We start from the raw sequence: 14713 nt of genomic DNA, 5'->3' as shown, positions 1-14713 counted from the left end.
CATCTATGCAATTTCGATCTAGAAAGAAAGCCTTAACGGGGATGGAAGTCGATGTGCTGACCACACATCATCCCACACGTTATGGGATGATGTTACAAACCTGCTTGTAGACCCTGACCCACTAAAGGCCGTTGCGCTAGCAGTTAGTTTAGTTTAATCCATGCAATTTTGTATGTATTGGAATTGGTAGACACTGTAGTTACGTTTCAAAAATCAACAAAACATAAATATAATAAACTTCATTTACTGGAACGGCAAATTTTAAACTTCTTAAACCAACTACCGTATTAAACGTGTGGTTTGCATCACAAATCAAAAATAGAGTTTCATCTTCGAAAACAAAACCAGCACTGTCCTCTCAACTTCTACTATGCTTTGAACAAACACATCAGAACAACACAAAACGTATGGTACAATTGAGCCTGGCCTATTGAAATAAACACGAAGACATCTCATTCGCTATCAGTACCAAGAAAATATAAATCAAAGGCACAAACACACGACTTCATACACTATTTTCAAATGGCAATTTTAAAGAATTCAAACAAAAAATAATAAAAAAAAGAACACTACCGAATCTATTTCTTCCGCTTCATAATAGCAACGCACGAAAATATTAACACACTGAAATTACAAAAGCAGGAGAGAATCAGTCAAAAACATTATTTTCTTGAAATTGGCATAATCTCTAAATAATTGATTTATTTCTGCTACTCTCATGTTAGTTTACTGCTAAGAAATGCTATCTTCTGTAATAAAGCATACGCCACTAAATAAAGTGCGAACAAAATTCAACTTGCTACTAACAATTCAGCATGAGTACACATATTAATGAATTATTTTATAAAAAAAAAATATATAGAATTATATGAGACTGTACTAAAAACTGCAAAAATTCTTCAATAATGTTCTTTTTCCAACTTAACTACTGCATTGCATGCTTCATACTGATTCGGTTGCAACTCATGCCACAGTCAACGTATAATTACATTTCCCGCCAGGCAAGAGGCGATTATTGTCCACACAGAGTGACTCTACCCCTGATACACTTAGTAGGAATTCGAAGGTTAGGAATAAACTGGGTGGAGTCTCTATGATATCTACTGCTTTTGTTTCTCCATGAGATCTCCAGCGCTGGAGGAAGGAGCGAGGGGAAACGAGACAAGACGAGTGTTATTGAGAGTGAAAGGCAAGCATCCCAGCAAAGGACCTCCCTCGGCAGAATTACATCACCGGCTATTCTCCATGTATATAAGCCACTAGGAACCACACCTCCATCAAACACAAATCCAAGTCCTCACAGTACAACCATCATGGTAATGAAGGTAAGTTCTGCAATGTCCACTTAACATATATCACTATCGTAAGTTTATGAACACACTTCCAAACTACGGAAAGTGATTTCAATTCGGAAGACGTATCAAAAAAAAACAATTCCGGCTGGTGGTTAATGGAACGTGTGCGTTATAGTTTTGCCATTCAGTTCTATGTTTTACATATATATCAGTGTTTCTATTAGTCCAGTTTTAAAGGTTATGCGATTTATGGATACGCGAAAGGGGAAAAAATCAAATTCGTCTACTCAAAATAAGTTCTACATTGACGCATATAATGGACTATACAACATATACGCTACTATAGTTTACGTTTTCTGTGTTTAAACTCCATGAGTAAAATCATGGCATCAGTGAATGGTTTAAAATACAGCAAGTGTCAGATAATGCTTAAGAGTTAGAGGGCATGAATAAGTGATTTGCACGTGTTTTCCGCAAAATGAATGAAAGTGCCTCACGAACAGCAAGAAAAACCGCTTTCATAAAATTGTATTAACATAAAATGCCAGCACTACCAGATTATATTCATTTAATTTATGCACCAAAACTAGTTTCACATATTAACAGCAATAAGGAACACAATAAATACGAAAAAAATAATAATTCGAACGTTCAACTTTACGAAGAAAAATTATATTCTTTTTCTAAACACATTCGTATACAAATGCAACATTTTAAGTTTGGACACACTGTCAAATTATACCAAACCATAGATATTAAGTAAATATTCAAGTGCTACTGCATACAAATTTCAACTTAGCTTGAACAACTTAGCACCCAACAACTCCGATATACCAAATGCAGTCACATGGTTAATATTCTCTTATTAGGTGCAGCACCTCGGGTTCAATTCTCGGTGAAACATATGTAGCTCGGATTACACATTGAACAGCACATCAAACTCACATGAATGTCAGTGATGAAAAGGTAAACTACATATAACAAACAAAGCAATTCAGTAAATCTATACAGAGAAAGAAGCTCGCACAGATATACAAAACATGCTCACGAGTTGACTAAAACTCTCGTTCTATAAAATAATGTAGGATATAAGTAATATTTTAAAACTGCTACAATTAATATGAATGTACTTTCAAGTAAAAATAGTGAAATAATAGAATGGAATTTTTCAATAACCTTTATACAGTTAAAGGATGACCTGCTTATCTGTTTCAAATACCAGAAATAAAAAAAAAAAAAAAAGCGATTATCGACAATAAACTCCTGCTGTAACATAAGGTGCTCAGCAAGTGATTTACGACAGATGATTTTTAATTGTCACGTAGGGAAACTTGTTCTGCAACTTCACTCTCGATTTATCTTCTAACTGCACAGTAATGGAGGTCAAGATCAAATAATTTCCACTTTTAATTTCAATTTATTTTCTTCCTCTTTTGATCCAGTTCTAATTTGCAAATGTTTTAAAATACCCACGCAATGCATTAGTTATAAAGTAATTTACTAACCAATTAATTCTAATGAATGAAAGACCTCTACAAAAGTCTTATGCATTTGTACAAAGAATGTGTGCAGAATGAAAAATAGGATTTAAATCAAGACTTAAAAATACAAAGAAACGGAAAAGGAAAAAAAGGAAAAAGAAATATTCTCAAGATATTTGTCAAGAAATACACGTATTGGAAACACTCCACGGTGTCTTCTTTAGCATTTCCAAAGTGTACAGCATTTAAAGTTTTTTTTTTTTTTTTTTTTTTTAGAATGCTATTTAATATTCATCCATTTTTAAGTATGGAAATCTTTATTACTAAATCTAAGCAATAAAATTACGTTTTTAGTGATCGACACATCTTTCGGATATATGTTAAATCCAGGGTTGTAATTAATCCGTTAAAAAATAAATTAAGCACTTTATTTTTATTTTAAATTTAATCAATTAAAATTTCCGTGAGTCAATTTTTAATTGATAATTGTAAATAAACTCGTAACGATTAAAAAGTTAATCAACATATTTTTCCTTAAAAAAAAAAAATGCGAAATGGATGTATACGCTAATCATTGCTGCTATATTTTAATACTATACATAAACAGTAACTTTTTATAATTATCCTTCCTGTGCCCTTAACTTTATTTACTAAATTTTACATTAACTTTCGAAAATCAAGAACGTCTTCTGTGCGGGAGACCCGAGTTCGAATCCCGGCAAGAGCTCATGTGGTTCGAATCCCACGTTAAGTCATGTTTCATGTAGCCATGTAGGGCCATGTTTTATTCGGCACTGCTGCTGAACGGGGCGCTGAAATCAAATTCAACTCACGCACTTCCTATTACATATTACTAAAATTGTTAATTATAAAGTGAGTCAATTAATTTTAAAATTAACTTTGATTTTAAAGATAGTTAAAATGAATCAATTCATTTTGAAGTTAACTTTGATTTTAAAAATTGCTAATTTTAAAAAAAAGAATCAATTCATTTTAAAGTTAACTTTGATTTTAATCTTTATTTTTAATTTAATCAAATCTTGACTTTTAAACGTAATCAATTTTTATTACCTTTAGATTCTAAAATTTACTCTTAAGATGTTCATTAAGTTTTCCTCTGTGGTGAAATTTATAACTGAAAATCATATTGCCATTAATGTTCACTCTAGCTCTGCATATTTCTCTTTTTTTTATTATTATTAGTTTTTGGCACATTAATTGTATAATTTAAAATCCTAGGCACATTATAAAAATTGAATTTTATTTCATAGCTGTCATAATAATTTGTCGCATTCGTAATGAAGAGTTCCATTATTAATAAGTTTCAATGTCCTAACATTCTCTCAGCACATCTTTTGTAAATGGCTAATCTAGACAGAAATATCATTTGCACAATAATATTCATTGTTAAAATAATTCTCTTGGCCTATAGTTTATTTTCATTTCATTCTTGAAAGCATATCAATGACTAAACTTGAATTCAATTATGAACATTCCTAAATTCGTAGAAGTTTGCGTAATAATAAGAAAAAAAAAAACTAGAAATGGGTGTGAGAGAGAAATTAACTAATGGTCATTTACGGTATGAAATACATGATAAGAACACAAAGTTTATATATTGAAAAATTCCAATGTAGTAGGCACCTGATTAGCCTAAGAAATAAAAGTGGTCCTAACTTGTATTGAACAGTAACTAAATTTTACATCAAACATTATCAACTTTCGTGAATTAACATGATTGTATCCGAAAAATGAACTAATTCACGCATATAGTACGCACTTAGTTTAAAGTTTAAAGTGGGAATTATAGTCTAATAATTTCAAAATAATTTAATAAAACTTTTCCTAATAAGTGGTTTTTATTCTTTTTTCACAGCTTTTCGTTTTGGCCGCCCTTGTGGCAGTTGCAAGGGCTGGCGTCATTGGCGCTCCCGCTGTCGTTGCCCCAACTGTTGCCAGGTATGCCGCCCCAGTCGCTCGTTATGCTGCTCCAGTCGCCGCTTACCACGCCCCAGTAGCCGCCTACGCCGCTCACGCCCCAGTAGCTGCCTATGCCGCTCCAGTCGCTAAGGCTGTTGCTGCTCCCGTTGCCGTCGACACTGACTACGACCCCAACCCACAATACAGCTACGCCTATGACATCCAGGATGCTCTCACTGGTGACTCCAAGGGACAACAGGAAACCCGAAGTGGAGATGTTGTCCAGGGCAGCTACAGCCTTGTTGAACCCGATGGCACCCGAAGAACCGTAGAATACACTGCTGATCCAGTCAATGGATTCAACGCTGTTGTCCATCGTGAACCCGCCGTTGTTGCCGCTAAGGTCGCTGCCCCAGTCGCTGCCTACCACGCCCCAGTAGCTGCTGCTGTCCATGCTCCAGTTGCCGCCTACGCCGCCCCAGTCGCCAAGGCCATCGCCGCTCCAGTCGCTTATGGAGCTCCAGTCGCTAAGGCTATCTACGGTTAAAATGTACGACTATTTTAACTAATTTAACGATTATGACGTCTTCGCATATAGTATATGCGCCTATTATTGTATTTAAGTAAATTTATTTTCCCACAATGTGGAAAGCCCAGAAGCGAAAATAAACCGTTTTCGTAATAAAATCGTAATTCATGTTCTTTTATTTTTCACTACATTTATTTAATTTTCTTAAAATTTTGATTTTTTACATATCAATTGAATCACTCATATTCAAAAAGAATCCATATAAAACAAGTACCAATGAGTGTAGTATTACAGTGAAACAATATTCTAAAACGTATTATGTTGAAACAACCCGACACACACATATACATAAACTAGCAAAGTATTACCCAAATTTAAGATAATGCTACTAATTTCATGCTTAAGGAAATACTACTTAAAATTACAAGACGACTAGATATAGGAGGGATAGCTGTATGAAGTACCGAATTACTCCAAAGACATTCTTAAGAATTACTCCCAGGACACAAAACACTATAGTTTTTAGAGGCTAAGCACATCTTTCATTATCAATAAATATATAAGTATAATATATTAGAATAATAGAGGCAACAATAAATTATTCTATTTGCTTATCGAAATTGCAAGAAACATGTAATATATCTACACTTAATATCCATAACATAAACTACTCGATATTTAATGATTGAATATATGGCTCCTAAATTTCAAATTACCTTTGCATATATAATTAGAACGTTCAACTGCTGTTTTCTTTCTTAAATCTTATGTCTGAATTCTGGAATGCTTTCTGGTAATTCCATTTTTCTAGAACTCTGATTTCCATATGAATGCTCTACATCCAAGCAATAAATGCAGATGTCTAAAACTTCCAAGTCAATAAAGTGAAACTGACAACTTTCGCTCTCGTTGTTAACGTTTTCGTCATATTACCAAATGTTTACACAATATCCCGAGGAAGTTTGCGTTCCGAGAAGAATATCCCGAGTAAATGTCAATTCTACTTCCCGGAACAAAATACAGAAGAAAACATTGCTCTGGTATCCATTCAATTAACCATACTAGAAATAAGCCACACAACAAATCAGTAAGAACATATTCACTAACAAAAATGCTTTAAAACGTATTGCAAACAAATCGTCAGTACAAAGCAAGTGCAATGCTTAAAATATTGGCAAATCTTAGCCCTTTTCAATCAGCCTTTTATATCACATAGGTAAGGGTTACTACAAAGCACAATATACTCAATATAAATTCATTAGATTTCAATCCAATAAGAGTTCTGGCAGTCCATCATTGCATGATCAACAAAGGTGAAGTGTGAGCAACGCAGTGACATTCAAGACATTATTTTTGGCTTACTTGATACAAAAATACACAGCTTCTTAATTCGAGTAGCAAATGCCTAACGATGCAAAGTAAATATCAAAACTCATACTCACGACCCCATAGCAATTAGGCTATATATTAGACACATGGACTTGCGAAACGTGGGTGTGGAGAAGAATGACTAAGATACATCCAAGAGAAAATCAATAGAAATTATTACGAACAGTAAGAGAGAAAGGAAGATAATTAAAAATGAGATGAAAATTGCTTAGGAAATTGAGAAGAAATTGTATTCTGGGCAACATTACAGAAGGAAAAAGAGGAAAGGGAAGAAATGATAGAATTAATGATCGATATTGAAACGGGTATTACGTCAAGAGATAGAATGTAACTGTAGAACGTAGTGCACAGAATCTTCAATTTCCGGCAAGTGACCTGCCAATGATGAGAGTGTTTATACCGAAGAATTATATTTCTTCAGGAAATTCTTTCATTCACCAATGGCATAAATGAAAGTCTTGTTGAACAGCACCAAATCTCGAGCTCTAATATAATATAATTATGGCCCAATAGAGTAGTCAATGAATGTACATGAAGGTTTGAGTGGGATAAGGAGCCAAATAATAAACTAATAATTTTACAGAAAGTTTTTATTTCTTTTTGGTTTCGTCTTTCATAGATTTTGTTCTCTTACTTACTTGGATAGATTAGACTTATCTTTCTAACTTTTTTACTCTGATAAGCTCTGTGTGAACATAAGGTCAATGCATTTTGAAGAAACTGCTACATACGCCCTTCTCGAAATCAATCCTTCACATAAGATAGAGATGGTTATTTAACGTTCCGCTTAGCAAGGACATTAAGATACACATCTACATTTTATAAAGTACGGAAGTCCAAATTGCATGTGCTTCCATCACGTTATCAAACAAGGTTTCGGAACTTTCACTCTTTGCCTCTTGTAAATTTTGTAAATTTAATACAGTAGTACATACAATAGAATTCTTATAATTCACAAGGTTATTTATAGGTATAATATGGTACTCAGTAATTGATGACAGGGTCACGCGTATTCAGAAAAAAATTATATCTAACAACTATTTCCGTTGCTTTCATACCTAAATTTGTTTCGCATTATTGCTACATTAGAACTGGATACTCTCTTAACAATTTTCATTTAAAATTTACCATTAAATCACTGCCCGAAATTAATTTCTTACATATAATAATAATAATGTGTGGTGTATCTTCTGTTAGTAGAACCTAGGCCTTCTTAATGTTCAGAATTATTTTGTTGCTTTGTATCTAGCCGCGTACTGACAGCCATATTTCAATAAAAGGGGCATTATAGTACAAAACTACAAATCACTCTCTCAATTAAAAATGAAAGGCTTTTAAAAAACGAAGTTTATTTCCACGGCTTATTTGTCTGGTAAATTTTGGGTAAATCTTTATTTTATTTTATTTTATTTATTTTTTTTAGATTTTGATTTTAGATCTAACGAGAAAAATAAGAATATGATCTACCTTTATTTTTTCACTATAACAAAATAGTATTTAATTAAAGTATTCTAAAGAAAAAACAGGAAGTTCAACTAATTGATTAATTAGTTAAAATTTAACGGAGAAGCCAGCAGCGACGCTATTTGTCGTCGTCACATGAAAAATTCAAGAATCAAAGAGTAAAAGAAAAATCGGTTGCTCGGAAAGAAACAAGGTAAATCAGTAGACGCAGTGAGTTTTCTACTTCCAACAAATTGCCTGTAGAAATTTAAATAGGCCTAGCAATTTTTAACGACAAAAGTGTTTTGATAGTAAGCAATAACTGTTCTGAAAATGTAGTAGTTAGGTTTCATGGAAGTATATTTTTATTTACAATTTACGCATAAACTAAAACTTCAGTCAGACACTTGAAGATTAACTAGATACACTTGTTATGAAGGAGATTACGCGGAACAAGTGTATCTATCTATCTATATACACAGCACTTATTGTGGTCGTTAAAATTAGAGGGAGAGATAATTGAAAAAAGCAATGAAGTTTTCAAGTTCAAACATACTGACACAATACAACAGTAAAGAAAGAAGTAGTTCTGTGAATAATTAAGTTTTACCACTGTTAATCTAACATCATATCTAAAACTGTCCTATACGTATCTTTAATTTTGTAAACAGAACTTACGTTATCTAGATTCTAACAAAATACCTGAACCTCACAATAGTGTTTCCCAACGAAGAATGAAATACAAGTGAAATTTTATAACAAAATCGAAATGGCATTTGTATCTGTTTCGTGGTTTAAGATACCATTTTCTTGCCTGCTAGTTTGAATTTAGGCAACCCACAAAATACATACGGCAAGATGTATAAATTACAGGCACTGGATTAAATGCTTAGGCAACGAAACTGACATCACGAAGTATGTTACGTTCCATAACATATTTCCTGAGAACTGAAGAAATGTCAGTTTGAAAACCAATCAAGATAGCCAACCGCTAATTGAACATAGAATTAACTAGTAGTGAATGTTGTAAATTGACGTTTTTTCATTGTAGAATCCACTACAGGAAAAGAAAGGTGGTACTTGAATAAGTCACAAAAATCCCTTTAAAAAAAAAGTTTTTTTTTTTTTAAGTCTGCTTTTTTGCATCTCTACTCTCAGTACAATAAATTCCTTTCTGAATGGGCACATTAAATGTTACTTTTGAAAACATTAATATTCTAAATCAACACTAAATCTTAGAAACGGAAGGCCACTGATATATCGTGCAAACATATTGTATATATCGTCTGACTCAAAATTCCACCACAGAACGTATAAATTTTAAGTGGGCGTAGCACAGAAACTGCCAGTAAAATCTGAGCGACTGTGACACTTATGTAAGCACAGCAACACTAAACAATCGACTGTTACGAGACGGATCTAACTTTCCGTGTTCTTCTCGCATGATTACCCCTGAACACTACACTTCCCTACGGACATCTCTGTGTATCGGGTGAGATTGCAGTGGCGGAACGATTTGAGGGCGGTGATATTTAGCAATGAGAATTGTTTCTGTGTCTAAGTTACTAACGTTACTGACTAAGTTACTAAGTTAAGTTACTAACGTTTATCCATAGAAGTGCAAATAAGTGGAAAAACACAGCCTGTATTCGGACTCACTATGTAGGATCCATATCCGAGATTCTGGTATGGGAGCACCAAGCTATACATCCAGGTCGCTTCTTGTCCTCAGAGAAATATAACTATTGCGTCGTATATTCATGAGTATATGAATCCTAACCTTCAACCTTATCTATACATTTTGAGAGATCCCATCCTCCAGCAATATAATACGCGTCCCCATACCGTCAGGGCATTCTAGCATGCTGTACTCAGTATACGCCTTCTACGTTAGGTTGCCACGTCTTCGTATTTAAGCCTTATCGATCATATATGGGAAGGGCCCCGACCGCCAGCCGGGCTGAGGCAACGACCATTGCCGGCTACGCCAAGATCCTACGACCAATGTGAGATCCCACATGCAGAAATTCAGCACCTGTACAACCTAATACCTGCCCAAACAGGTTTTGGACTACTGCTATTGAGATGAGTATTACGTTCTTGAACACGATGAATAGCGTGTTTGGGATAGGAAAAAGACAAAACACTTATATTTCAAAATTACATGTAAGTATTACAGTACTGACAACAAGGGTTCTCTTGCTTTCAACATATTGACAAGGCATTCCGCACTCTAGATCGAGGACTGTCTGGAAACTACAGTATAAACGACAAGTCTACGCGCATTAGGCACAGTTCAACTGGAATAGTGTTGAATTCTCGAAGATCACATGTTTTAAATAGTAGATTTTTAAAATACATTGGGTCTATACTTATAACCTATCTTCAAGTTAATCCAAAGTATGAAAGTTACTGCTGTCAGGTCAGGGTAGCAAGTGGTTATCCTCCTATTTCGCGTTAGCACTGGGCTGGAACCCTGTCCGTTGTCACCCCATGTTTAGGGAAATGTCTCAATGTTGGATGATGGAGGTGTTCTGAAGCAGATCCAAGTTAATTCTGCTGTTACAGATCTATGGAAAAAGAATGCCTATCATTTCCGACACGAAATTCCAACCGAATCCGATGTTATCCACCTACCTTGTTACTTCTGGGTTTGCTAGTTTTCTGTCGCCAGTTCAGACAAAATATTGCTTGGTGTCTCCACAGTACTCGCACATCCAAATCAATATCAGTTTCCAAGTTCATCAAGTCACATTTCAGCAAACTTAAAACGTCTTTTCCGATTATCAGCGCTTTATTTGTTAATGAGCTCGAATTAAAACCGATGACGGTGCAATCTTTCCATCATACAGACTGTGAGTCTTATTGCGAATGTTAACGTTTATGCTGCATACACAGTTTGTATTTTTCCATGGTGCAAATATTATTGTCCGAACGAAGCATTTTCTCAAAGAATACATAGTATTTTTGAACCAATATTTACCACAGAGATGGATTGGGCATAAAACTGAGAATGATCAGCCGATGCTCTTCTGCCCTCCTCATTCTCAAAATCTGACTTCGTGTAATTCATTTGCTGTTGGATTTTGTCCCTTCTCTTCATTTCAGTATATCCCAAAAACGAAAGTGTGAATAGCAACTGTCACTGACAGCATAATCGGTGACGTGTTGCGAAAAGTTTTAAGATTAACTGGGCTATCATATTGACATCTGCTGTGTAAGTAAAGGTGAGCACTTATAAGCGTTTCTACAAGAAAAAAAAAAGTTTCCTATAAGGAATAGTAACACAAAAACATAATTTTGTGCTTATCTCACGCGTACCACTTGTGATAAGTCTTACAGAAGATAATCAGTCACATCTAATAATTTTATTGATCATTCGTAATTTCTTAGTGTATGTTTCTGGATTTAATCCCAGTCGGGGCAGTCGTCTCGCATACAAACTCCAGTAGCTGTTCGTACCCAACACTCATCTCCGTTTCGTATAGCCTCAGTGCCGAATAAAAGGTCGGACCACCGTACTAAAATTTCTTGTTCCAATTCCTCAAACTAAATGATGATGTCTTGCAGTTATTAATGAAACATTTTCTTGTGAAATACGAACACAGATATAAGGCACTTCCAGAAATCTTGTTGAGGGTTCTAAACTCATCTCCAATAAATAAACTACGCCTTGTAGATTTTTCCATAAGAAAAAACTCATGTTAGGGTTATTAATAAATATTTATTAATAAAATAATAGTAACATCACATGAGTTGTATTTTACAAAATTATTTTTAAAAAACTCACGCAAGAGTAAACTACCCCTTGTGGATATTCTCACGGAAGTGATTTCTCCAACATTGTAGGAATAATAATAAATTATTTATTTGCGCAAAATGTCTACTTGAGTCATTTTTGAGAAAGTAGTCATAAAAAGAAACTCATCTCCGGAAACTACCTCTTGTGATATTTTTTTCGTAAGAAATCATTTACTTAACATAATAAAGTTCTTAACAAAATATCTATCTATGAAACATGAACAAAATTGTCATAATAATAATAATAATAATAATAATAATAATAATAATAATAATAATAATAATAATAATAATAATAATAATAATAATAATAATAATATAGTGTGTCTCTTATTAGCTTTTCGCATAGAAAAGAGCCACATAGAGCTACCAGATTTGGCATGCAGATAGATCTTCACCAAATTTAATCATGTAGGAAACTTTTTTTTCCTTTTTTGGCTCGAAGAGGGAGGGGATCGGGAGGGTATAAAATGTGTTTCTTATCTGGTTAATTTTACCCCTGATTATATGCAACCAACATTACCTATTTGTATCGACCTTACATATCAGAAGAGGATAAATACTCGGGGAACGTAATGGTTGTGGAAATTCTTCTTCCTCTTTCTTCTTTTATCCAGGTTTTGAGTGAAGACTGAGTAACGATGGGTGGTTATTTTTTTTTTTTATCCAGGTTCTGAATGAAAACCCGGCAACGACAGGTGCTTTCAGTCATGCCGTGGCTAAAGGGGGTAGTTGCGCCGGGCGCTGATAGCCGAACGCCGAATCAGGAAGAAGAAAGGAAGCGTGTCGGAAATGAGTAAATGAATCGTTGCCCCGAGAAAGTATGGCTCCCTATTAAATCAATATTGTCGGTTTGCATAGAAATACATTTGCTAAAAATTTTGTTGCTCCGCTTGCAACCCAAAAGCCTTAACAAGAGCTACAACAAATGTTTATTTATTGCTTTAAGGAAGTTATTATATACGCTTAGTTAATGACCATATGATATACAAGGTCCCGAGTAACGACCTAATAGTTAACGCCGAAGCGTTTTCAAAATCAGAAACGGGCAAAATCTGAAATACGTGTTCGGCGTTTTGATTATGATGAGTTTGCTTTGTTAATCATGCTATATGATATGATATATATATATATATATATATATATATATATATATATATATATATATATATATATATATATATATATATATATATATTCGATATATTAATTAATAATAAGGAACCTTAAATTCAGAACTTCTATTCATTAACAAATTAAATAATTACTATAATTTCAACAAATATAAATTCAAACACAAAAGAAAATGCCAGGACATAGAAGAATAAGAAAGAGTTGGGAAATATGGGGAAATGTATACGGAGGTGAAATCTGTGGAATTTCGGAGGAAACAAGAGTGTATTACGATGGCAATAGAAAATAAAAATGGGAAGGTAGTCAGCGACAGAAATGAGGTCATAGAAAGATGGAAAGAATACGTGGAAGACTTATATGAGAGAAGGGAGAGACCGTGTAGCGTAAATGTTGAAGTAGAAAATGAAGTAGGCGAGGATGATAAAGGATTTAATATTCTTAGGGATGAGTTTGCAAAGGCTATATTCGAGATTAGGAATGGAAAGGCAACCGGGATAGATAATATACCAATCGAATTCATTAAAAATATAGGAGACAAGGGAAAGAAAGAATTGTTCCGACTATGCAATGAAATACGTGAGACAGGGGAGTGGCCAAAAGACTTCCTGAAGACGATCATGATACCGATGGCTAAGAAATCGAACCCAAAGAGATGTGAGAATTATAGAACTATTAGTTTCATATCTCATGCAGCTAAAATTTTGCTCCGTATACTGAACAGAAGGTTATATGGAAGAACAAATGAAGAAGTTGAGGAGGAGCAGTTCGGGTTCAGAAGAGGTAAGGGCACAAGAGATGCTATTGGATTATTAAGGGTGATCGGTGAAAGATTTATAGAAAAAGGGAAAGAGGTGTATGTTGTATTTATCGATCTAGAAAAGGCGTTTGACCGCGTGAATTGGGAATTGTTGTTGAGGGTTCTAAAGAAGATAGGGTTGGAATGGAAAGATCGAAGACTCATAAGAAACTTATACATGAACCAACAAGTAAGTGTTAGGATAGGGGAAGAACTGACGGAAGAGAGTGCAATTGGAAGGGGAGTTCCACAAGGATGCTGCCTCTCGCCAACACTATTTAATGTCTATCTAGAAGAGATAGTGAAAAAGAGTTTACATGATGATGACGGCATTTCGGTAGGAAGTAGAACAGATGATATGGCGCTTGTTGCAAAATCTGAAAAGGAAATCAATAAAATGTTAGAAAACCTGAGGATGGGCTTTGAAGAATATGGGATGAAAATAAATGTTAGAAAGACAAAAACCAAGGTGATTGGAACGAAGAGGTCTGTGTCAAATATAAAAGTGGGAGGGAAGCAAATAGAACAAGTGAATACTATTCGATATCTGGGTAGTATTCTTAGTAATGACATGAAGTGCGAACGTGAAATAAAAGCAAGGATAGGAATGGCGAAAGAAGCCTTTAGGAGGAAGAAAAGTCTGTTTTGTGGGACCTTGAATAGAGATTGAAAAAAAGACTCATAAAATGCTTCGTATGGAGTGTTGTGCTGTATGGGGCGGAAACGTGGACATGACGTAAAAGTGATGAAAAACGACTGGAAGCATTCCAAATGTGGGTGTGGAGAAGGATGGAAAGAATTAGTTGGGTTGAGTGGAAAACGGATGAATGGGTGTTAGAAATGGTGGGGGAGAAAAAAATACTTTCAGATATTGTTAAGAAGAGGAAGATAAACTGGTTTATTTATTTATTTAAGAAGAACACAA

General features: G+C 34.4%; 2 protein-coding genes across 3 annotated transcripts in view; one reads left to right on the top strand and one right to left on the bottom strand.

Annotated features, from left to right (window-relative positions):
- Positions 1-14713, bottom strand: part of LOC145692843 (neurobeachin-like protein 1) — a 561942-nt gene that overhangs the window by 270964 nt on the left and 276265 nt on the right. The gene's annotated exons all lie outside the window — the stretch shown is intronic.
- LOC145692914 (larval cuticle protein A3A-like) lies at positions 1115-5389 on the top strand. The gene is made up of 2 exons (XM_081768471.1): positions 1115-1325; positions 4653-5389. Exons 1-2 carry the CDS (start codon positions 1314-1316, stop codon positions 5241-5243), a joined length of 603 nt encoding a protein of 200 aa, XP_081624597.1. The 5' UTR covers positions 1115-1313; the 3' UTR covers positions 5244-5389.

Source organism: Thermobia domestica, chromosome 1, assembly GCF_964235325.1.
Source record: "Thermobia domestica chromosome 1, izTheDome1.hap1.1, whole genome shotgun sequence".
Classification (NCBI taxonomy): Eukaryota; Metazoa; Arthropoda; class Insecta; order Zygentoma; family Lepismatidae; genus Thermobia; species Thermobia domestica.
The sequence above is the reverse complement of the archived record's forward strand: the minus strand, read 5'-3'. Positions and strand labels throughout refer to the sequence as shown.